The sequence below is a fragment of the Acomys russatus genome, chromosome 20 (genome assembly GCF_903995435.1).
Source record: "Acomys russatus chromosome 20, mAcoRus1.1, whole genome shotgun sequence".
NCBI lineage: Eukaryota > Metazoa > Chordata > Mammalia > Rodentia > Muridae > Acomys > Acomys russatus.
This window is the reverse complement of record NC_067156.1, coordinates 69,728,427-69,753,331: the sequence shown is the minus strand read 5'-3', so window position 1 is coordinate 69,753,331 and position 24,905 is coordinate 69,728,427. Positions and strand designations below refer to the sequence as shown.

At 48.2% G+C, this 24,905-nt stretch overlaps 1 protein-coding gene across 1 annotated transcript in view; it reads left to right on the top strand.

The window, feature by feature from the left end:
- Znf407 (zinc finger protein 407) overlaps window positions 1-15,051 on the top strand; it is a 422,429-nt gene extending 407,378 nt beyond the window's left edge. Inside the window, exon 8 of the mRNA XM_051163827.1 lies at window positions 13,410-15,051. Within this exon, the coding sequence (XP_051019784.1) occupies window positions 13,410-14,749 (1,340 nt within the window). The 3' untranslated portion in view covers window positions 14,750-15,051. The remainder of the gene's footprint in view (window positions 1-13,409) is intronic.
- The last annotated feature ends 9,854 nt before the right edge of the window (window positions 15,052-24,905 follow it).

The following is a 24,905-nucleotide window of genomic DNA, read 5'->3' as shown; positions in this document are numbered from 1 at the left end:
CTAATATAAATTAAGCCAAAGCCTGAGCATGTACAGGTGAAGAACAGTACACTGGGTAACGGAGAACTTACTAAAAACCTCTGTTTCAAAACTGGCTTTGAACCCCACTGAAGATCTGAAATTGTTTAGAGTTCTTTCCTATAAAAAAATAATCTTCTGTCATCATTCTTCATGACCCTAATCTTTCCGTGTCCAACTCTATTGTTTGGAGACATTCTCTCCTCATAGCTCCATAAGTAATTTTGTAGCAGTTTTGTTCAAATTTTGTACATGTTTGGCCTTTTAAAGAAATCTTCACTTGGATTCAATTATACCCCTGACTTTGCATGTCTGTTAATGGGTACAGTGTGGCCACATACAACCCGAGCAACTTATGCAGGCTCCAGCCAGATCCCAGAACTGCTATTTCTGTATGATGATGGCCCATTCCGAGGCCTTTCTAATTTATAATTGGTGATCCCAGTAGAATCCACTCGCAGCAGGCAGCTGCGGATGTACAGTGACTTCTTAATAACCCGGGTCATAAGGGAGATGATCTGCTTTAGCCACTGTTGCCCTGTCACTGAGCAAGATCTGTCACTGGGAGGAGTGTTTCTCTCCAGTTGCCATGGTCTAGCTCCAGAATCTGGGGAGAGCTGTGTTGGAGTTTACCAAGGCTCCACCCTTCATCCTTCCCCACCACAGCAGACAGGAACCCAAGCGGCAGGGCTCCTCCCACCACCATCCAGGTCTGCTCCCGAGCCCTTTCATGCTCTCGGCTCTACGTCAGGCTGACAGTTGCCCAGTATGTTTTGACATAGGGCATCCTGCCTCTAATGTTCAAGGAAATCTACCAGGCACTATCCTTGAGCGTTTGTGATGGGCAGGAAGCAGTCTTCACATCCACAAGTCATCCTAGGCTCGTGGAACCAGAGAATTTGCTCTGTGAAAGCCCAGGAGTGACCACAGCCCCCACTCGAGGAAGGCAGTCCTGCTCAAACATTAGTCTCATTTCTGATGCATTAAATGGGCTTGTGCCTGGGACCACTACCTACACCTTCTAAGCTTCAGTGATGTGGTCGTCCTAGCCACCTGAGATGGTGACTTCACAGGCTTCTCTATAAACAGAGCTCCTACCCACCCACCCAGGTGTAAGTCACCCTTGGACTCTTATGACGGGATCCAGGTGTTAGTCAGGACTCCACCTGACACTTGACTTCCTCTGCACATGCCATGTGGGCCCAAGGGTCCTAAGAGCTCCGTCCTCGGTGGTGCTTACTGGACACTCTCACCCCACAGCTCAGAACCATTTGGCATTGACTATACGTTGCATGCCTGCTTGATCACGTCATCTGCCTTCCAAGTGCCCCAACACCTCCGCATAGAGCCAGGAGTCTACTCTCCTGGAGCTCGGGATAACCACATGGAGCATAGAGCTCCTCCACTTCACCTTCACCTGCCTTTGTCTCTGAATTTGGTCTTTTTTTTTTTTTTTTTTTTTTTTTCATGTGAGGATGACTGCCCCACTTGGCATACCATCCCCCCACTCTGTCTTTCTAGGTTCTGTCCCAGCAAGTCTCTCAAAAGCCTGCGCTACACCTAGACTGTCACTCACATTCAGGAGCCTCTGCTTGCCCTTCTTACCACAAATCACCCAGGGCTACTGAACCACCAAAGTCACCCAAGACACAGTGACTATGAAGGAAGATGTAGAGGACAAGTCAGAGGGGACATCAGCTCCCTAGACAAATGCTCTGTGAGAACAGGAGAAAGAGAGGGCTCAAAGGGTGGCAGCACCACTGAGCCAGTGTACCAAGGGACAGCTCTCTGCCAGCCAGGCCTGGGCTATTGACGCCCAGTTATTGCCAGGCAAGCTGTCAATCATTTCCTGCTGAAGCCAGAGCCAGTGCTTCTCTCACTACCTCATCACGGATCTAGACAACTCCCACTAAGACTGGGTAGCTTTTTTCCTTGGACTTGGTTTACCAGAGTCTCACGGTCAGCTGCTACATTATATAATTGCACCTGGAATAGCGTGTTGAAAAGCATCTTCCATATTAGGGGCCTGGACATTTCATGCAGATGCCTTGTGTCTGCAGAGTTAACATTTGGTTTGCTTTTGAGGGGGCTGAGTATCACCTACCAAGTAGGTTGAGGTGTCCAGGGCTGAACCTAGACTTACACACCTGCCCTTGGAGCGCAGCTGAGTGTCTTGAGCTCCTGATCAGATGGAGCCCAACTTCAAAAGTGTTAGCCCTCAAAATGCCTGTCTGATAGGCTTATTCAAAAAGACCCCAGCTCCCTGTTGTGTTAACAGGACATGAGCACCCCTGTTTTGAGGGCTGCTTATAATATCCCAAACCCGGTTTCCCACCTGTTGTAATCCAAGTGCCAAGCATGATGCTTTAATTCCTGGGTCAAAGTTCATTCCCCTGTCTTCCCTTTGCTCTCATGTTTGCCCTCCAGAGCCACTTTCTCTACTTCACGTACCTCTTTTCTAATCAGTGTCCATGTACCGGAATCTAAGGCTCCTGTGCAGTTTTAAAGTCCCAGGCTGTTTAACAGTGTTCCTCTCAGGAGCCAGCCTGTAACCTACAGTGCACGCATATTCTTCCCTCCTGAGCCTCAGTACTTATAGCCATGTGGCCGTAACACTGTAGTAATTGTCCTGGCAGCTAAGACTTTGAAATCCCTTTCCCAGTCTTCTTTCAGCAGCTTTTAAAAGCCTTTGATTATAGGACTTTGTGTGTTTCACATGAATTATTTTACGTGTGTGTGACATACTTCCAATATTAGTCATGTAAGTTTGTTCCATATCCACATTAGATACTAACTTCAAGCTATATAGACGCAGCTGTACGCCACTAGCCTAAGCATAGCAATAAAGCCTGATACTGACTGAGCTCTGTCCACACATCAAGCACAGTACTGAATCTCATACCTGGACTCTCCCATAGACTCTTCACGGTCCATTAATACTATTGTCCCCACTTTATGTATTGAGACCCTGAGATTTTAAAGTTTAGAAAACTCTATAGTACGCTGTAATATCTGAGGATTTGCTAACTTTCAAATTACCAGGTTACCCTGCCACAGTCTCTGGGTGCCAGCAGAAGACATAAGGTGCTCAGGCTAGAGGTAACTGTTTCAGGAACAGCCACAGCACTAGCCAGGGAGTCAGCATCTGTCCCAGCTTTCTCAGCCACAGTTCACTGAGGCTGTCCGGGAGAGGTGGCCCTCTTGGGCAAACCCAGAGCACAGGGAGCCTGTATTTCGCCCATAAACAGGAGGTTGCCTTTCTTAGCCTAAGAGAATGGCTCAACGATAACGTCCCATGTGATGATGCGTGTGTGGCTCCATGCAAGTGTCAGTTATGTTCTTGCATGTTTGAGTAGAAAATTTCAGATGTCACCATGCTAATGGTTTCACTGTGTACGCTCACCTTTCCCAGTGTGCGGTTCCTTTTTCTGCCGTCTGACTTCCTTTAAGAACTTGGAGTGGGCAGTGGTGTGGTTTGTTTTCCATCAGTTAGTTAGGTAAAATGATGGGCTCGGTCTGCATTCTGGGGTGGTAGGAGGCAGGCACTGGGGCTCCACTGAGATATAGACGTTTTAAAGCTGCTACAGCTCCCATTACCCTGTGCAGGGAAATACAATGTCAGAACATGTGCAGGGAGTCAAGAGTATACAAGTGTGGCTGAAGCTCTGTCAAGACTTCTGAGAGCACCTGTCGTTGGTGTGCGGAGGCTCTTTTCCTGTTGATGTCCATGCCTCACCTGCCCGCTTACACACTTGCACCTTTGATGGGTGTGGCCCTGTGGATAGCCCATGATCTACACCCAATGCATTCTATGTTTCGCTCCATTTTAAATGTGCATATCCTTGGAAACTTGCGGAAAGGCTCTAGCGTGCCATGCACACTGCCAAAACAAAGTAGGCCAAAACTATCATCTCTTGACCCGTCAGTTGCTGTACCTGCGTGCAGGCATGTGGCCAGCATCCTGAAGAATCTCAGACATGCACACTTGCACCAAGTGGGACAAGAGCACAGTGTCCTTGGGTCACTGCTTGCCTGGGGTTTGCATTGTATTTTCTAAGGCTTCTCCTGAATCTGCCTTGTCCGTGTCTGCAAACACTTGTTATGGAGTATCAGCACTTGGCTGTTGGAATTGTAAATTAGTTTTTATTTGTTCCTCTAATTTCAAAGTTTAAGCCTCATGGTTTGTCTTTTGTTTGAATTTTTAAATCAACTTCAAATTTTATTAGCCCATATGTATATTATTCTCCAGGGCCCAGATAGTGTGTGTGTGTGTGTGTGTGTGTGTGTGTGTGTGTGAGAGAGAGAGAGAGAGAGAGAGAGAGAGAGAGAGAGAGAGAGAGATGGGAAGGAAACATAGAAGTTTTTTTTTAAAGACAAAGTAAATATTTCAACATCCACTAGTTAAAAAGGAAACATTACGTTTTCCATGCCAACCATGGCAGCACCTGCCAGTCCTGGCCCTGCATCTGACAGTGTAAGGGGCCAATGGAATAGCATGAGCCTCCCCTAGTTAAACCAGAGCTCTGAGCTGCACCCACCTGGGTTGTGCCTCTTGGGAACTGGTGGCCTCTGTCCAGTCCAGTCTTCCTCACTGTTCCAGCACGGGTGGGCGTCCTCCCGGGGTGCCCATCCCTTAGGCTGCTGCTGCTGCTGCTGCTGCTGCTTCAACAGCCTTGCTGGCTACCACAGGCCAGAGCGAGCCTGGCACTGTCTCTAATGTGTTCACGTCACAGGACCAGGGATTCGTGCAGGTTTGGGATGGCTTCCCTGTGGTGAGATCAGACTTTGCAGGACTGTCCCCCAGGCGACACTTGTGTCCCCTCACCCAGCCAGATCAAGAGGAAAGGTGGCCATGTGCCAAGCCCACATGACTCACTTTAAGATGTGGGGAAGAAGCCCGCACTGTCTTGAGTGTACATAAGCAGCTGCTGTCATTTGGCTAGGAGCAGATGTTCGACCTCCAAGAGCTTTGCAGATAATTAAAATACTAACAGTTAGTGTTTTACCCCAGCTGTAGGTTCTGTTTACTGTAAATTTGATTTTAATGGTGCCCCTGTGCTGTTGCTGGGAAGCGGTTTGCTTTTTACCTTCATACAAAAGTGTCTGCAATGAAGACAAATGTCTGTTTCCTCTCATTTCCTCAGGAAAGACAGCACGATAGTATAATATGGAGGAGACAGGGACCTGACTAGGAAAGGGAACACGATCTTCTCTTAGGGCTTGCCAGGAAACAAAGGGGAGACAGCTGAATCTGCTTTGTTAGCCCTCTGAAGTCAGCCTGTGAGAGGCATGCCCTCCAGCAGCACTGGCTAAGCTTCGTATTTACATAATTCTAAGGTATGTGTAATGCGTACAACTTTTGAAAAATAGGCCTTGTCTCCCGATGTTGTGTTATCTGTACTGAGCATTTATAAACTGTCAGAGGACACTTCGGAAAAGGTCGTTGGGCTTCTTAATTTTCTGATTTCATAAAGCAGAAAAGAAAACCTGTACTAGTTAAGTGAAGTCAAACTCAGGTAGGCTTAGAGTGAGCAGATGGATGCTGTCCACCAGGAAGAGCTTGCAGGTCTTCAGAAGGACTCCTGTGGGCTGGCATGGCGAAGCTCCTCCTCAAGCCTCTGACTTCCCTTGTGGGGAGGAGGGAAGGTGCCACCTCCTGTTCCCAGCTCTTGGCAAGAATGTTGACCCAGGTGGTGGTGTGCAGGATAGGCGAGCCTTGGTCCCCAGTAGTCAGTGTTCCCAGGGAGGCAGCACAGGAAGATGCGAACACCTGACACAGACCAGACCCCTGGCCCCATGTACCCCATGTCTAGGGTGTGAGAGGGTCCCTGTACAGGGGCAAGCATGGGCTCCGCTCCCCCACTACCTGTCCCTCCCCTGTGCTCATACCTGCCTGGACTCGCCCACTTCCTGTCCCTCCCCTGTGCTCACACCTGCCTGGGCTCCCCACTACCTGTCCCTCCCCTGTGCTCACACATGGCTGGACTCCCCCACTGCCTATCCCTCCCCTGTGCTCACACCTGCCTGGGCTCCTTACTTCCTGTCCCTCCCCTGTGCTCACACCTGCCTGAGCTCCCCACTTCCTGTCCCTCCCCTGTGCTCACACCTGCCTGAGCTCCCCACTTCCTGTCCCTCCCCTGTGCTCACACCTGCCTGGGCTCCCCACTTCCTGTCCGTCCCCTGTGCTCACACCTGCCTGGGCTCCCCCCTTCCTGTCCCTCCCCTGTGCTCACACCTGCCTGGACTCCCCACTTCCTGTCTCTCCCCTGTAATCACACCTGCCTGGACTCCCCCACTACCTGTCCCTCCCTTGTGCTCACACCTGCCTAGGCTCCCCACTTCCTGTCCCTCCCCTGTGCTCACACCTGCCTGGGCTACCCACTTCCTGTCCCTCCCCTGTGCTCACACCTGCCTGGGCTCCCCATTCCCTCTCCATTGGTTTGTTGGAATGACTTGAGACTTTTGAGCGTTTTGCTGGTAAATCACCTGGCTGTTTTAAAGAAGTGCTCTTCGTGAGTAAGTGACAGTCTAACTTTAAAGTGCCATTTCATCACTGTGAGAAACTTGATGACACTATTTCTGTCACACGAGTGGAATTTCCAAAGTATATAGTTGGTATTTCATGATATATTGATACAGCTCACAGAGTCTTCTCAGCAGAGAAACAGTTAACCATTGTCTCCTCTCACCCCACAAAGCCTGGCCAGAGAACCTTAAAGGCCACATTCTCACCTCGCTGAGTGAGATTTGTGTGCCCAGCTCCCATTACTGCCAGATCCTCATGCATGAAAATGATAATATATACCTAAGGGTCTGATATAATACAGAATTTCCTTAAAGGTAAAATATTGTCTTTTATTCTTTGTCACTCTTCAGTGCCCATGGAAATACCTGGACCCACAGAGACTATTCTTGGTAAAGTTAGAAACCTGAACAAGTATATATTTCCAACTTGAGATAAAATTTATTCTTCGTTTTTTTTCTGGACATCTTAGAATTCTGTTCAGAGGTCTTCCGTAATCATCTCTGTCGTTGCCAGCACAGGGCATAATACTGATGGTGCTTAAGAAAACGGAGTTGAGCCCTGTGCTGCCCTGTGCGCTGGTCCTGGTGCGTTGTGTGTGCCCTTCGCCGAAACTTGCACTGATGTGTTGTGCAGTTTGATATTTGGGCTTGTATCTGAAGAGCTGCTCAGTGGCTCAGCTTCAGCTAGTTTCTTACATCATGGTAATTTCTCTTGTCACTCGGGAAGCAGAGACCTTCACTGTTGTTGAAGCTGTTCCTATGCATGCATATGTCTCCTGTGAGGAGGGTGTAGCCATGGCTGTGTACACATCACACATGCTGAGGTGAGCCCTGCCACTGAGGCTCACCTTAGCTTCAAAACAGCCTGTGCTCTGAAGCAAGCCTCGTTGTTGTGATGGCCACGTTTACTAAGAACATAAAGGACTAAACATAATTATTAATTTTGTATCTCAATTACCCTGCTTGTTCTATATAACTTTTAATAACCCTGGCCAGAATATGATTTTCTAACTCTTGAGATAATGGGCATGAGATACTGACCAACCTATGTTCTCAAAAAAAAAAAAAAAAAAAAGGTACACCCTACTCACGAGTATGCAAGGCCAAGAAGTTTCTCCCAGCCTACCATCATTCTTATTCCAGCACATGCTCTTTCTTTTAGTCTCAGACAAGCTCTACAGCACTGGGCTGGGGTTTTCTGACAAGAATTTGAGGGCATCCCTACATATATGTGGTGTGAGAAGCTGTGTGGAGACAAGGCCCTTCCCGTGCAGACTGGACCAAGTTGCCTGGAAAGCACTCATGCTAAGGCAGGGTGGAAGCGGGCACCCTGCACCGTGGTAGGGATTGTCGCTGTCTTTAAGATGAATAAATTACAGAGCAATTATCGACATGGATTTGACTGGCTAAACTATTGCTGACTGCTATTGTGAGAATAATGTATTCCCTGCTTTAAACTTCTAAAAGGTTATATTTCACTGAATTTTAATTTGTCATTTTTCCTGCTTTCACTTGAGAAACTTATAAGCTTTTGTGACATTAAAATATGGCTCTAATTTATTAGCATAATCTGTTAATATTGTTTCATTTTAATAGACATTAAGTATGATTTTTTAACATTCTTTTTTAAATTACATCTTAAAATGGAAGTCAGGAAAAATTATACATGGCTTAAGAATCACAATGTCATGTGTGCCCCAAATTTTTATATGAAAAGTATTATTTTTTGGATCACTTCATATTCAAGGTGCTTTAATTATGACAGTGAACGAGCCCAGCATTTTCAGGCCTTAGTGACTTAACCAAAACACACTCTAAACCACAGAATCTGGAGCACACCCTAGCACCATACAAACATTTAGTCTGCTCAGCAGAGGCTCGGAGTGTCAAGTAAATGCTGGCTCATAGCTGCAGCGCGGTTTACATAGGATATTAACACCACTCTTGCAGGCGTTAGGCATCTCACCCCACGACACGTCTTTTTAATGCCATCTTTATCTGCTACACGATGCATGAAATCTACTTTCAGTTTTAGAACCGCCAACGACCTTTGACCCCTTTAGTGCAGACACAATGTGACCTTTCTATTGTCATCAGCCTTCATTCTCCTGAAAACTCTATGAATTTTTATTACAAGTTTTTTTTTTCAGCCAAGCTGAGGCTTCCACAAATTACTTGCCACAGATGAGATGAACTTGTTGAAGTGGTGTGAGATAAGTTTTACAGCCAGCATGTGTGCTGAGAGGGGCCCGAGCCTGTGCCCCACAATGTCATAGACCAGTAACTGCTGAGCCTACTATTGGATAAATACATCATTTTATGGAACATTGATTGTTCTATAAACCCAATGGAGTATTATGCTCTATGATCAAACCATTTAGATTGTGTGTAGAGCACAGAAAATGCCATATTCAGGATGGTACTAAAAGTGCCATTTGTGTATTTTATGGATGTCATTACAGGGGAAACTTCTCTCTGTAGGCCCTGTTTACTGCAAAATTTTTTAGTCTGTAATGACATTTTTCATTCACAACGTATGCCTTCAAGAGAGGGGGCCCTTGTTTTATTTGTTTCATTTGAGTTTACTGCACAAATTCTGTACATTTTAATTAAATGTAAGCTTAACAAAAGCATAAGGTATTTATTCTGTGGGGATGATGACAGTAACCACAGAGCAGCTCACACACAAAGGAAGGAGTCAGGTGCACGGCTAGCTCCGCAGCTGCCCGGAGCCTGGCAGAGGGGCAGGCCTAGCGCGGCTTGGGCAGCACTGCCTACAGTGCCCTTGTCGTCAGCTCTGGGCCCCCTGTCCCACAAGATGCAGCAGTTTCATTGCTGTGTTCTAGCAAAACAAGGACTGACCCCCAAATCACTTCCTTGAAAACATGGAGGGGGAGCAAAACCCACCCTTATTAGCCACTGAGTCGGTAACTCTGGCACAGTTAGACAGGAGCAGTATCTATGCGTGGGAGCAGATATGCAATAAAGGGGCTTTATAACCGTGAGCAGGGCTGCCGCCTTTCAACTCCATCCCCCACTCCTGCAATTGCCCTCTTGGAAGCAGGTTCAAGGACTGAGTTTGGGCACTTTGCTACCCTCATTGCCCTGAGGTCCAGCCATGTCTTTTAGAAGCAAGTACAGCGCAAATGCTAGCCAGGTATCCACAGACTGTTAATGATCTGCGTGCTTGCTGGAGCTACAGCGATAGCTAGGCCATCTGGGATAAAACCTGAGCAGTGTCCTGTCCACAGATGCCACTACATGTGGTCATTTGCACTCCATATTGGCTAAAAAGAGCTTGTGTGCCTAGTACGTTCTGGAATCTAAAGTTACTGTGGAGATTCACATTCGTTTAAATGACACTTGAACTTCTGCATCGCTCCACATTAATTCATTATGGTTGAAATGGAAGAATCTTCAATGGGTGAATCTTTTTCAATCTGATTGAGGCTGTTACATTTTATAGGTGCTATTTTTCAAAGCAGTAGTGACAGCACTCGAAGTTATTAAATTGCTGAATCAAAAGACGGACCTGCGCTCACATTTATGAACTATGGGGACTAGCTGCCAGAGGTTAAGATGCTGGTGGCATCAAGCTTCATCCCAGGACCAGCTGACAGCAGGATTTACCCACACAGTTCACTTTAATGGTCTGGAAGGAACTTAACCCATTTCTAGATTCAAATGAACTGAGCAAGTAGTTCAGAATTCATACTTCGCAGTGCTGTGAGGGATGTGAAGGACTGTTGTGTGCCCAGGGAGGAGTGGGTTGCTAGTGCTCGAGCAAGCGGCCCTTCTTGCCTCCTCCCAACAACAGTGTGCTCCTCGCTTCCCCCAACTACTGTGGTTCTTCCTGGAGTTTAATGTAATAGCAGTACTCCCCTCTTTTGTAACCCCTAGGGGCAGGCAAGTTGAATGTAGCAGCCTCTGAACTACACTGTGTGACCTTGAAATTAGGATGAGTGGAAACAAATCAAAATCAAAGTTAAGGAAGGCAAGCAAAATGTGCATCCTAGGCTAAAAGTTATAGCTGGGTTATGAAAGTGCATGCATACCGGAAGGAAACTTGACAGACTCAGGTGACAGGGCCATCAGACCTAGTGGATGACAGATGGATCAGGAGCCAAGCCGAGCCAAATCCAAGCACAGATGCAGTCAAGTGTGTGGTGCTCCTCAGTGCTGGGTCTCTTGAGAGACTTACTCAGTCTGACCTCTCAGAGAAAAGAAATTGAGGACAAGTGAAAGTTCAGATGACAGCGCGAGGGCAGGCGGAGCCATGTGAGCCTGGTTGAGCTGACTCTCTTAGGGTCCTTCCCCATTCTCACCCTTACCATCCGAACTCCTGTGTCCACAGAGCAAAACACTGCTCTAGGCAAATGAGATGCTGGTTCATTTTTGGAAAGTAGGGAGAAGATTGGATGAGGCCACCAGAGCTCACAACCACAGGCGGGTTCCCCAGCAGAGCCCTTCAGAATACTTCAAATCCCCAGGTGAAAATCTGAGAGGCGCACCAGGAAGCTCCTGCCATCTCCAGCCGTCAAACTTAGTGGTCCACACTTGTGCTCCATTCTTGCTATCAGAGAGAAAAGCAAGGTATCTTTTGGCTAGACTCACGGACTTCAAGAACCTTGTGGGGAAGTTTAGTTGCCCTTAAGATATCACGGTCCTGTCTCCCCATATCCCCTACTGCACCAGTCTGAGTGGCATCTTCCTGTCACAGTGTCCTGTGGTTACCAACTGAGCTCGTAAAGGGGGCTTCTGGGAGTGGAGCTGGTCTGATGGATGCAAGTCCAAACCCCTTCTGAGGCCCACAGCAAAGACAAAAAGAACATTCAGCAGCCAGCAAATACTTCGACATCTAGGGCCGCTGTCCTGGAGTCTAGCAATTGGCCTGGGCATGTCCTCATGGCAGACAGGACTGGCAGCTTCTGCCATCTCTACCCAAAGGTCCAGTCCAGGGCCTGCACTCAGGACTAACTTGTTTTAGAAAGCTTTCTTGGAGTGCACCATGAAGGTGGTGAGCAAAATGGCCACCTTTCAGGGATTCCAGGGTAAATATGAGCCTCACTCCTGCCTCCTTGGTAGGAAGGAGAGTGTATGGAGAGTTGTATCCAGAATGCGAGTGCAGGTGACACAGATGGGAGGAGCGGTGGTGACAATTTTTAAACTGATAGAAAAGTTAGGACTGGGAGAAAACAGGAACTCTAACTCACTCATTCTGTACTTTATGGAAACAAAGCCTAAAGTTTCCATCACTTCTTACCCTCAAGTTGTGGACTTCTGGATAAATTCACGAAGGTGTACAGGTGTGCCCACATCTGTCCTTGATGCAGGCCTCTGAGGTCATCCAGTGTGGTTGGTCTCCCCTCAGTCCATCTGTTGCTGTTGGGAGATGGGCTCAAGATGTCTCTCCTAAGCCAGGCTGGTGCTGTCAGGCTCATGCACCCTGGCTTCCTACGCAGGCAGCTCATCCATGGGCTGTGGCCTTGAAACCAAGACCTGAGCTGCAGATAGAACAGCTGGGTGGCTGGCGGGCCAGAGCCTAAACCTGCTGGCGCTGGCCTGTTACAGCCCAGGCCAGGTAGTGCCGAGTCCCTTCTTGTTTCTCCCTGTGCTTCCTTCCTGTCCAATCCTCACCCGCAAAGCAGCTCAGCCTTCATCAGCACTGACCACACCCCAAGGGCCTTATATGTTTTCATAAGACCCACAACATTCTCAGTGAAAGGAACTTGAGGTTGACATGGGGAAAGCACTCATTCTGTTATCCCTGTGTCACAATTCTCAACAGGTTTCTGTGCACAGATACCGGAGCAGGGGTGTGTGAGCACGCCCAGGAGCCTCAGCCTTCCCTCTAGGTGACAGGTCTTATGACTTCTGCATCTCAGCAGCTGTGCTTGTCCACGGCGGAAGTGTCAGCAGACATGGCTATGGTGACTGTCTTCTTTTCCATGCTGGGCACCTGGACTGAACAGCTGGAATGTGCTGCTTGCAGCCTGCAGGTGCCCAGGCCTTTCATTTGTGTTTCTGTACCTGGCCCTGGCGCAGTGGCCAACCACACAGCTTACCGCAGTCACGCGGGCTACCTCTCACTTTGGTGCAGTAAATATTGTTGCTATGAACTCTTAACAGCTGCATTTATTGGTGATATATTTTTTAAATTTAATATGTAAATCTTTCATTATCTTGATTAAGCAAATGTACTGTACTTGATATTTGGGCACTAGGAAAGGGTTTTCCTTTGGATTAAAAGATCCTACTGCTGGCTGCTCTTACTGTCCTTGCTGTTGGAAAGGAGAGAAACCAAGTGTAGCAGTTTTCTCACTGCTGCGGCAAAGTGCCTGCTCCTTGAGCAGCGTAGAGGAGATGCAGTCCCTCAGCAGGACAGGCTGTGGAGGAGCTTGCGTCCACCCACAGCGCAGGGGATGTTGGGAAGCCGTGAGTACGGGCGCTCAGCTCACTGTCCCCTCTGTCTTCAGTCGAGGCCTCCTGAAGTTATGCTGGGGCTCCCCACCTCAGCTGACCTGCTTTACTGACCCCTCACAGACATGCTCAGAGGCTGGCCTCACTCACATGGTCCTTCAGACGTGTGCCCAGCGGGTTGTCCCTCAGGTTGACAGTGTTAACAGCCAGGACTTCTGCACACCAACACTGCAGCAGCAGAGTCAGATGTCACATGAGTATGGAAAGGGGTGTGTCTCCCAGCAGACTGGAAAGGTATGCGTGAGTGAGCAGCTTTCCAATGCCTCTAGTAGAAACTCCTTGGCCTCTGCAGAGGCCACCCAGGCTTTGCCGAGGCTGCAGAGAGCTGTCCAACTTGAATTCTGACGTCCTCTTTCCACACTCTGACTGGTCCCTCTCTCCCACAGGCATTGTGTCCAAGTCCTACGAGTGCCGCCTGAAAGGACAAGGAGCCACCTTTGTGGAGACAGACAGCCCCTTCACTGCAGCCACCCTGGCAGAGGAGTCGCCTGTCAAGGAGAAGTCCCTGAGAAACAGCAAGAGGCAGGCTCCGCCTCCTGAGCAGGTCCAGCAGGTCATCGTCATCCAGGGCTATGACGGGGAGTTTGCCCTGGATGCTTCTGTGGAGGAGACTGCTGCAGCCACACTGCAGACACTAGCAATGGCCGGCCAAGTGGCCAGGGTGTTACACATCACAGAACATGGGCAGGTAATTGCCACAAGTCAGAACGGGTCGCATGTGGGCAGTGTTGTGCCTGGACCTATCCTCCCAGAGCAGCTAGCAGACGGAGCCACCCAGGTAGTTGTCATGGGGGGCTCCATGGAAAGTCACAGTGTGGATGAGGCTCTTAGCCCAGGGGCTGCTGTGATACAGCAGGTTACCAAGCAGGAGGTCTTAAGTCTGTCTGAGGCTGGGGTCCCCCCATCTGATGGCTCCTCGGCCTTAGATGCACTGCTGTGTGCTGTCACTGAATTGGGAGAGGTGGAGAGCAGAGTGGTGCATGAGGAAAAGGGCAGGCCCAGCCACAAGGACGTGCTGATCCAGCTGCCCAGCCAGGAAGCAGCCCATGGTCATGCCAGGGTGGAGGCCGCAGAGACTCAGTTGTTCCACGACAGCCAGGAGAGCCCTGCCGCCATGGAAGTGCTGACCCAGGTTGTCCGTCCGTCAGCTATCATCACGTCTCAGGAGCGAGCCCAGGTGGCCTTCAAGAAGATGGTTCAGGGAGTCCTTCAGTTTGCTGTGTGTGACACAGCTGCAGCCAGCCAGCTGATGAAGGATGGTGTCACCCAAGTCATTGTGAACGAGGAGGCCGCCGTCCACATGGTGGCCGGAGAAGGCTCCCAGTTCCTCATGCAGGAGGCTGCGACTCATGGCCTGCGGGTGCCAGCTGAGCATGTGGACCTGGTAGAGTCAGAAGGGGAGATCTCACAGATCATTGTGACAGAAGAGCTGGTCCAAGCCATGGTGGGTGAATCCGACAGCAACTTCCCTGAAGGTGCCACTCACTACATTGTAACAGAGTTGCCTCCTGGTGTGCAGGAGGACACAGGGCTTTACTCCCACACTGTGATAGAGACGGCGAACTCTTCAGAGATCCTGCAGGCTGGGGCTGCGCTTGGCGCTGAGGCCGTGGGCACTAATAGCACAGAACAGTTGACAAGCATGGTCATCTATACCCAGGATGGCTCGCCAGCAGCCACCGTGATCCAGAGCCACAGAGAAAACAGTGAACTCCAAGAAGCATGAGGCTCTGTGCTGGGCACAGGGCAGTGTACAAAGGTCCACGTGGGCTGCCACAGAGGCCACTGAGCTTGGCTTGTCACATTTACCTTAGAGGCATGCGCAGCAGGCCCTTAGGCAGAGGTGACATTGGCCACTAAAAAGACAACAGAGAGAGGTAGAGAGCCAAACCTACAGCTCAGTTGCCTAGCAACCTAATCAGAGTTAGTGGGTGGGATAAACATGTGCCACAGCCTGGTCACTGGGTCCTCTGCTCATGGCCTTGACCCTCCAGCACCACTGTGGTGAGGAGCAGTTTTCCCTGGTTTTTCTCCCATACAAGTTTCCTGTTTTGGCATCAAAAAATGGTGTTCCGTGCTGGAAAGGAAGGGGTCTTCCCTAGCCTCAGACCTCTGCCCCTGCTGTCCCTGCAGCTCTATCATCTCCCACTGCCGATTGAAAATCGGACCTACACGATCACATCTGGAAGAAGTGAACACATTGGTTTTTACTGTTATTTTAAGTTTAATATAATAGTGTTCCCAGACCAAAGGAAGCCTGTCAATTCATTTTATGTATAAATTTTTTCTCTGCAAATATTTTAGGTGGTCCCTTTGCCATGGCTATTCTGCACAGGAGAAATCTTTGATCTGATTTGAGAAAAGCTTTGAAATTTTTATTCAGTTGTAATCCACCTTGGTTGAGACAGTTGATTCTCACCCTGAATTCATTTCCTACCATAATGTCTGTACATGAAATGTCCGCTCTGGAAAGTATCATTCATTGCTTTTTATAACAAATATTTGTATCACTATCATTTTTGAAGGATGTATTTGTGGCTTTCAGAGTATGGGAAGGCCGGTGTTGTGCATTACACTGGAAGCTTCACCTCGCCCTGCCGCCCAGCACTGCTGCTCCGCGGTGGAGCCACTGCAGTTGGGTGCCGGTTATGCTCTGCTGAGCTTTCCTGATTCCATCGTGTGCGCGCGCTCCCTCTAGCTCTCTCTCTCAAAATTGTAAAATAACTCCATCCCTTAAAGGCAAATTGTTCTTGTTGTTTTCTTTGAAATAAAATTATAGTGTTAAACTAAGGGTGGTGATGTACTCCGAGTGGTCAGCCACCCAAGGCCTCGCCTGCAAGGTCCGTGCCGGCCAACCAGCCAAGGAACTTCCTCCCTCTCTGTTTCAACCACTTTCATATACAGCAGACAACTCCTGCAGCCCAAAGCCACTGCCTAAGTGTTTGGCAAACCAGGCGGGCACAGTCTACCATAGTTCAAGACAGGAAACCATCTCTGTCAGAACAAGTGCCATTTAAATCCCCTCCTGAGGTGACCACCAGGGGCCGGCCTCCTGCCTCGAGCTCTGTCCGTTCCAGGGCCAGCTCCCTCCAAGCAAAATATGAGAAAAGGTAAAACTTGAGCTTTGACACTGACTCATAATTAGCTAAGTGTGACTACTCCTGCTTCCAAAACAAAACAAAACAAAACGGCAGGGCTACCCAGCCCCTCTTAAACAGTGTCTTTGCCAAGCAGTGACAGGATCAACCCCTGTTTGTTATCAGGATAGAGGTGACCTTTACAAAGTGATGGCCCTCTCCAGGCTCCTCATACATGTTAAAAAGGGAGGGGGCGTTCTTCAGTGCAGATATTTCTTCCTGACCACCTCTCCCATTGGTGGGCCGCCCTGCGGTCCTCAGGCTCAATGCTAATTCCTGCCTTTTGCAAGCCCACTATGGCTAACCTTTCCGTTGCAGTCCATGGCATTGACACTGACGTGCTGTAGTTTACCGTGTGTGATTTATTTAGGATAAATATGTCTCAGGTGGCATTTAATCCTTCATAAAACCAGTGTAGCCTGCAGTGTCAAACCAGCAATCACACTGTATGCTCGATGAAAAGAGCAGGTCTTTGCATAAAAAAAAAAAATGTGTTGTTTTTTTTTTTTTAAAGTACAGAAGGTGTTCATAGACTCAGAGAGATTGCGGAGGGCTCTCCAAGCTATTGTACCCTGTAATTACCTGTAGAGCTGGGTTAATGTTACCTCTCTTTTCTCTCTCATTACACAACTATTGGGATGTAAGGGAGTTTAAGAAGCACACACACAAATGTGTGCCTCAGAATAATGAGGCATGGCAGGGTTGGCGAGCAAAGGACATTGATTGCAGCATGGGTTGTCTATAAAGACAGCACAGAGAGCCCACAGCTTTCCTTAAGGTTTTTGCAAGAAAGTGTGACAATTTTAAAGAAGTGAAAGCCCAGCCAATGACATTTTTTATGTAGAGACTGTAACCCCAGAAGACCATGTTTATATTAAGCTACAGCCAACTGAGTGATCCAGCCCCAAGGATATCTGCATGCAAGGAAGACTGCCTTCGAAGTCAGCATGTACATGTGATGTAGATTTCAACTTCTGCACACAGAGTTGAGCAGGCTTGCTGATAGTGGGCCGGGAGATCACAAAGTAAGATGGCCATTTCTGTCATACAGGGTCATCTTAGTGTGACACTGTGACTTGACTCACATGATCATCTTTGTGAGAGGCTTCAGCCCTCACGCTGCTAAGCATCCTTGCCACAAAGTAAGCCAGACAGCCTGATACACAGAATGGGACTTAAGCACATTGGCTTCCTGTGGAGGACCAAGCACTTGTACTAAGACTGGGTCCGTGTGGCTTTGGGAATTGCTGACACTCACCAGCTGAAAGGGTATGGAAACCAGAGCCAGAGAGCAGCTGTGGAATTGCCCAAGGCACTTCTTGGAAAGAGGAGACATTGGGGTTGAACTGAGCTCAGTTCTGAAGCTTAGGGAGAGCTGAGATGGGCATGAAGATGAAGTGACATCAGGGGACTCAGGCTAAGCTGACCACATGCCATTGCCACTTGAAGTGCCTGGAGGATGAGGAACCCCCCCTAGACCTCTTGGTCTACCAGATACCCTTAGTGGGGATTCTGGCCAGTTAGTAGCCTTCTTGATAAAGGGGAACTTTATTTTTCTAAGGTCCTAAAATGACCATAGAAGCATCAGATGCGAGTTTACTCAGGCAAAGGAATTGTCAATGTGTTAGAAGATGGAAGGTGAAGCTCAGTTCATCTTAGCTCCATCTCTACTTAGACTAGCCAAGACTACTGGCCTGGTAGTCCCACCCACCATTTCTCTGTGAGGAGCCTGGCCCCACTGCCAGTAGATGGCATCCATCTAGTAAAACCAGCTGCACAGCATCTATGTCTCTCAGCTCCATCACACTTGTTTCTTGGAGGAAAAATAGTAATAGGATAGTCTAAGCAGAGAATCAAGGAGTCCACCTAAAACCTGAACCTGGAGTTGGACCCAGGAAGAGGATTAGGGAGCAGGAAAGGCTGTTCCCCTAGCACAGCAGAGAGCAGTGCCTGTCACTTGTGTCACCATACAGTATTAGCCCGTAACATAAGAGCCTTCTGTCCCATCATGTTGGAGAATACAATTCGTTTCCTGCTCCTCTGGGGTGATAACATTTTACGTGGAGAAAAAGTTAGCTGGGGTGGCGGTTATACGTTTCGGAAGCACCTTCTAATCGGGGACGGGTGATTCATGATCAGGTTCTGCAGGCGATCCATCTGACGTGGAAAGGGAAAAATTAGCAGCTGTCACTACTTGATGAGTTAATTTCCTGACGGGCCTGACACTGAAAAGCCATTTGGAGCCATGGCTGTGGCTGATGAGAAAACCTGGCGTCTGTAACAGGAACTGAGAGGAGGCAGAGGAGCTGCCGAGGAAGGCCCATCAGTCCAGTTGGAGTGTTTGTGTCTGTGCCCAGGGCTCAGGATGGGCCTGCCCTGCCCACTCTCTTGGCCACACCTCTGCTGGGGAGGCCAAGCCCCCTACTGGTGTTGAAAACTCCAGAAGAGGCAGAAAGGACAGCTCCAGAAGGTGTGAGGCGCGTTGGCCCTTCCGCTCTACCCTGCCCTAAAGGCCACTCCAGCCCAAGGAGAAGGAGCAAGTTTTGTCTTGGTATCTTTAAGGTGATAGTTGAAGAATTGAGGGTATAGTAAGCTCTGCCTTTGGTACCAAGATTGGCTTCTGGGCGTGCCTAGCAGGGAGTACTTGGCGAAAGATTGGCATGTGAGATTTGGGCAACAGGAACAGCGCCTGTTGTTCACCATTTACAAAACACAGGGCACCATTGTAATCCTCAAGGAGATACTGGGAAAATCTTGTTTCTCTTAGGTCCTTGGCTGGTAAAACCAACGAAGCAGGAGATCCTAGAAATCTCCTACCTAAGCGGGAAGCTTGAGGCTTGACCTACTTTTCAAGGCCGAGTGCTTCCCCAGGCCAGGCTTCTTGGCTAGAGCTGGCCAGAGTATGGAGCACTCACATGTGATCACAAAGACCATTCCCAGAGTTCAACAAATCAGTCCTCTACGCCTCCAGCCAAGAACCATGTGCTTCCTCCATGGCCTGCATGTGCAAAACCTTTTAATACATCCTTTCAAAATGACCTGATTTCAGCATGACTTTCGCAATCATCAAAAGACAACTTACAATCAGGATAATAAACAAACATCTGGGCCCTCCTCCATAGTCAGAACCGTATTCTTGGCTTTCCCCTGCTTCTCACATCGCTCTTCAGATGGCCTGGGGGAGGGGTATTTAAAACCAACACAAAGGTAAGTATTCACTTGGCATTCCCAAACTGGATACTAGGTTAGTGAAAGTTTTTCTGGGTGACACATGTCTAGCCAGTGGCCTTGCCCCAGCAGAGCAGTGAAGACATCTTGGTGCCTGGTCACCTTATTCTCTGCAGCCTCAGCAGTGTTCACAGGAGCTAGCCACAAGCCAGGGGGAGATGTTGCTCCTGGCTCAGTCCTGACTCAGCCTCTAAAGATGGCAGATGCTTTGGCATCAGCTGACATGAGGGGACTTTCCTAACACAGCTAAGGAACTGAGTCTTTGATGCTAGTGGAAGATTCGCATTGCTTGGGCAGGCTGCAGTTTCTCAGCCATGAGGATGCTCAGGGCCTGGAATCTACCCACATAATAGCATAGTCACCAAGCAGTACCCTCCCTGGGGTTGCCCCTTCAGGGGCAAGGTCCTACGACTGTGCCCCTTCCTACCTCTACTTCACAGAGCCCAGGCCACTCTTCCTAGCTGTTTCCAAGTATGACACAGAAGCCAGAGCCTCTGCATTTGTGCTGTTGTGTTTGATGCCTCACCAGGGTGGCACACTGGATGTTCTCAGAGAACTGTCCAGAAGAGGCAGAGGATTCTCCACTTCAACCTTCTTGGTTGCCTTCCTTTCTCTTTCCACAACAGAGCTCTTCAGCAGGAAGTGAGGTAAATGCATCCCAAACCTGTGGTCTCTTGGCCAGATCAGTTCAATCACATTCTCACCACATCCCAGAACCCTTGATGAAGCACCCTGGGACTAACCTCACAAGGGTTCACAGACTGGACAGACGTAGGACAGGGTCTTTTCTGGCTTTTACAGGTACAGCCTTCATCTTCATCCACCATCATTAGGAAAGCATCAAAGCTTGTTCCCATGGCACCAGGCTAAGTCTGTTCTTAAAACTTCTATTTGCTTTTGTACTGAGTTCTTTCTACCGAAAGGTGTTGGGCCAGTGCAACTTATTCCATTTATTCCATTCACTATTCATTCTTGACATATTCTTGACATGTTATGAAAAGAAACTTGGTGTTTGAGGTCATCATGAATGCTCGTGACATTTTCTTTTCTGGAGAAAGATCTTTGACACTGGGCAAGAAGTCATGACACAAAGCCAAGCAAACAAGGATATGCCAGGTGGCCCTGGACCACAAGCTTTGCTCTCAGCAGAGCAACATCTCAGTGCTGCCCCAGGAGAAAACTAGACTAGGGAAGAGCTCCAAGGGGAGGGAGGAGCATCATGTCTGTCAGCTCTAAAACACCTTCAGCATCCCGATATATTGAAGTCTGGACTCACCCATCTTTGTAGAACAATTCTTGGGGTGAATAGCAGAGGGGGCATGCCCAAAGATAAATCTGCCCCAAACTGACACCCTCCCTCAGAAGTCAAGGAGTCTGTGCACTGGGCAGAGTCTCTAGTCCTTTCTCAAGTGCAAGCAAGAAGGCCTGTGGCACTCATAGCCCCACTGAGCCGCACACACAGGATTAAAGGTGTCTAGTTATAAGGCACTCCAGTGACTCCGCAGCATTGTTAGCTGTGAGCCTGGAAGTATTCTAGAAGGCCTATGCAGACCTAGGTGGCAAATGTGCTGCTGTGAGGCTGAGCTGAGGAGAGAAACTCAGTCTGGACCTTGGCGTTGACAGAACTAAGACTGCTTCAGATGAGCCCATGGGTGGGATTCCCTGAAGCCATACTGTGTCCCGACATTCAGTCTTTTGAGAACAGAACCTAGAAATAGCCAAGTTCTGTCATTATGCCCTGAAACTAAGCAGTTGTTCATACATTGTTCAAACAGGATACCAGAAACAGCGCAGTCTGTGCATGGCTCCAGTGGCAGTGTCACCAATGAAGTTGCAATTACCATTAGAAGGTCTTGGCATGACTTCACTGAGTACAGGTGCCAATGGGCTGCTCAGAGCTGCAAGGACCCAGCAAGGCTGCTTACTGTCAAGTCAATCTGAAGATCCCTGGGTTCCCTGAGCCCCCTAGACAACTACTGCAGATCCTATCTGGTGGCAAATGTCTTTCCTTGGCCTGTAAGGAATACTGAGGTCTGGCTGCATGGTGCAGTACCTAGACTTGGAGGCTCTGCTGCATGGAGAAGGTCAGGCCTGGGGCCTGCGTGTGCTATTGCTGTCTCTGGGTACTGCTTTCCTTCCTGTGGATTCCAGAGCCTCTTTGTCACTGTTTCCTTTCTGGTTTCTATCTCAGTGCCCTTTGATTTCACATTTCTGTGGAAACTGTAAGCCCATGGAGGCGGGACTGCACTTGTCCATCTTTCTAAAACTATGATTTGTTTTCAGGCTGCATAGCTATGACAAAACAGTACTGCTGCACTGTCAAGGTCCAGTGGCTCTGGTGAAGAAATATCTGGGTGAATGTGGCCAGCTCAGAGTAACTGCCTAAGACCAAAGAAGATGGTCTAGGCCGGGGGAGGGGGCCTATATCCTATATCCAGCCAAACTATCAAGTGCAATGATAGAATAAAGATAGAGATAAAGATATGTTATCTCTCTGAAGATTTACCTCTCTTGTTCCCTTTTCATGAAGATACTGAAAAGTATATTCTGGAAGAAGTGTGATTAGTCCCAGGATTCAGGAACAAAAGATAGACAAAGAGAAATAAAGGAAATGCACAAGGTAGCGGTTATCAGAGCATATAAAGAGGGAGCTAGAGTGAAAGAATTGATGGGCTGAAGAGATGGCTCAAGAGTTAGGAGAACTGGCTTCTTTCCAATGGAACTGGGTTCAATTGCCAGCACCCACATGGCTGCTCACAACCACCTGTAATTCCAGTTCCAGAGGATCTGATGCTTTCATTTGGCCTCTGTGGCCACCAGGATGCACATGATACATACATACATACATACATACATACATACATACATACATACATACATACATACAAAATACCTATACATATATGACAATATAATATTGACATGTATAGAAAATAGGTTATGAAGGTGTAGCTAGTTTAGAATAAATAAGTAGATCATATAACAATCTAAGCTAATAAGAATAGTGAGGTAGTTATTAATGTCAGAAAAAATAAGAACATAAAAATGTTAGTACCATATAATACCTAGTGTATCCATGAATAATATTTATAGTCATGATATTTGTACTATGAATATAATACAAGCCATTCCATAATGAAGAAGATGAGGGTAGGAAAAAAATGGTATTGAAAATATGGACTCCTCCGTCTTGGGAAGTAGACAGAGCTGTCTGAGATTGACACCCCAACTTTAGAGTCAGCAAATTGCCATCGTCATTTCCTACCTAGATGGAGAAAATGTCACAATCTGGTCACTCCCTACCAATCCACCCATTCAGGGAGACAAAACTGTAACAATGTGTTGGAAGGCTGCCCGGAGTTGGGTATCAGGGATGGAGAGCTTGGGGAAAAGGTGGAGCAGCTGCCACTGGGTGGAGGAACAAAACAGCCCTAGAACTGGTCCAGGAGACCCTGAGGTGGAGCCAAAGCAGAACAGAGAGCTCCCTGGAGAGGGGCAGTAAGCAGAGACCTGGCTGCTGCCCTCTCTGCTAAGGGCTCTTCGCCCCCTGTGCTTGCCTAGTGCTCCTTTTCTGATCCTTAGAAAAACATCAGTGTACTAATGTAGTAGGAAGTAAATAACCCTCTGGTACAAAGCAAGCACCTCTTCCCTCTCTAACTCAGCTGAGGCCGTTTGCTTCACCATGCTTGGCTGAAGGTTTGGCTGTGAGCCATGATCTCTTCCCCTTCAAAGCCCCATAGCAGGAAATTGCCAAATCACTGGCCACAGTGCAAGATGTCCAAACAAAGAGATTTTTCAGTCTACAGTCCATGGAATGACTTGCTGGAAATTTGTGTGCATGCATTCACACAACACCACACACACACATGCACACACACACACACACACACACACACACACACACTTTTGCTATTGAGAAGTAATTGAGTCTGTAACTTCAAATGAACTGATAGTAATTCCTACCAATTAGCTACGTAATAATCATCCTGGCCATGTTTAGTTATCTGAGCAAGAGGCAAAATTACATACTATTGCATACTAAATAACTTTCATGATATATATTTAAATAGTCAGGAGCACTCGGATGTTACCAGCTCCTTGCATTCAGATGGTTTTGCTGACATACTCTGCCATCTTGAATCTGTTTGCATGACTCACTCTGAAGGTAGAGAAAGAGAATAATGAAAGCACAGCTCCGGTACAACCAGGGAGTGGGTTATTCCAGCAGCGCAGAAATGCATGGGGTGGACAGTCTCCCCGTCCCCCAAGGGCTATAGCTGCACTCCCACAGGACAAGGGTACCAGCCTCAGGCTTAGCACTTTCCCTGAACCTGATGCCTTTGATGTCATCGTTTTAGTTGGGGCAACTGTGGATCTTCTCCTCTGAAGAACACAATGCCAATGATGGGCCAGTATTAGGTGAATCATCTCAGACTCTTCTACAATGGCTACTGACCAATTTGCTGGTGCCAGGACTCTGCTTTGAAGTCCGTATCTGGTGATCTACAACCTGCTCCCAGACTATCTCTGCAGCAATCAAATGGAAAGACAGAACTATGTGGTCTTACCTCTAGGAGGGAAAATGCTAACACCAGCATTGGTGAACCTTTCTTCTCTTGGCATTGAGTTTCGTATATAAAGGTAGCTGTTGGGGTTCATGTGGTAGAGGCCAAGGAAACTCAGTTTGCTTTCTTGTCCTCCTAACCCAAGGAACTGTCTGCTTGGCTGAGTCAAACATGCCCCTGAGTGTCCCCCAGAACTGACATTACGTGTGAGCAAAGGGGACACTGGTAGGGTAATTGATAGCATTGTTAGTTTCTGATTTAAAGCCACACACCTCAGTCGGCTTATTAGCAGTAACATTGACACATCCTTGACATCTTATTTTTTTAACTGGTTCTGAACTTGGAATGAAAAGAAAATAACATCAAGTCCCCCCCCCCTTTAATTCCCCAAAGTACAGACTTTATCCATAGGCATTAGCTCTTGATTTCCATTTCAGGATAACACGACAGATAGCCTTTAAAGCCAGCCTGCTAGATTTCTACCCCAAACACCCAGATGCCATGCTCCAGAGAATTAGGAGCAGATAGGAACTTCAAAACTGCTGAGTGGGACTGGCCCTTGCCCTTGCCTGCTGAGGCCCCACCCACTGTTTCTATTTGGCAGAGATTGGCTGAAATGTCACCATCTCTGAACAGAGTCATCAGAGCCAGCCCTCTGGTCTCAGCCTATCTCACCATGCTCCTTCCCCCTGGTCTCACTACCGAGTCACCACCTCAAGTAGTATTGGGTCTGACCTGCTTGGTCTCCAGGCTAGCTCTCCATGGCCTGCATAAAGAGTATCTATCAGTAAAGAGATGGTTACTGAGGCTCTGCTCCAACCAGGTGAAAGAAGCATCTGGGAGGAAGAAGGAAGCATCTTGGAAACGTGGTACTCCACGAAGTGCCCCAGGCCCGTACCGAGACTTAAAACTCTCATACGTAGGGATACCCTTCCCCATGAAGAAACAACCT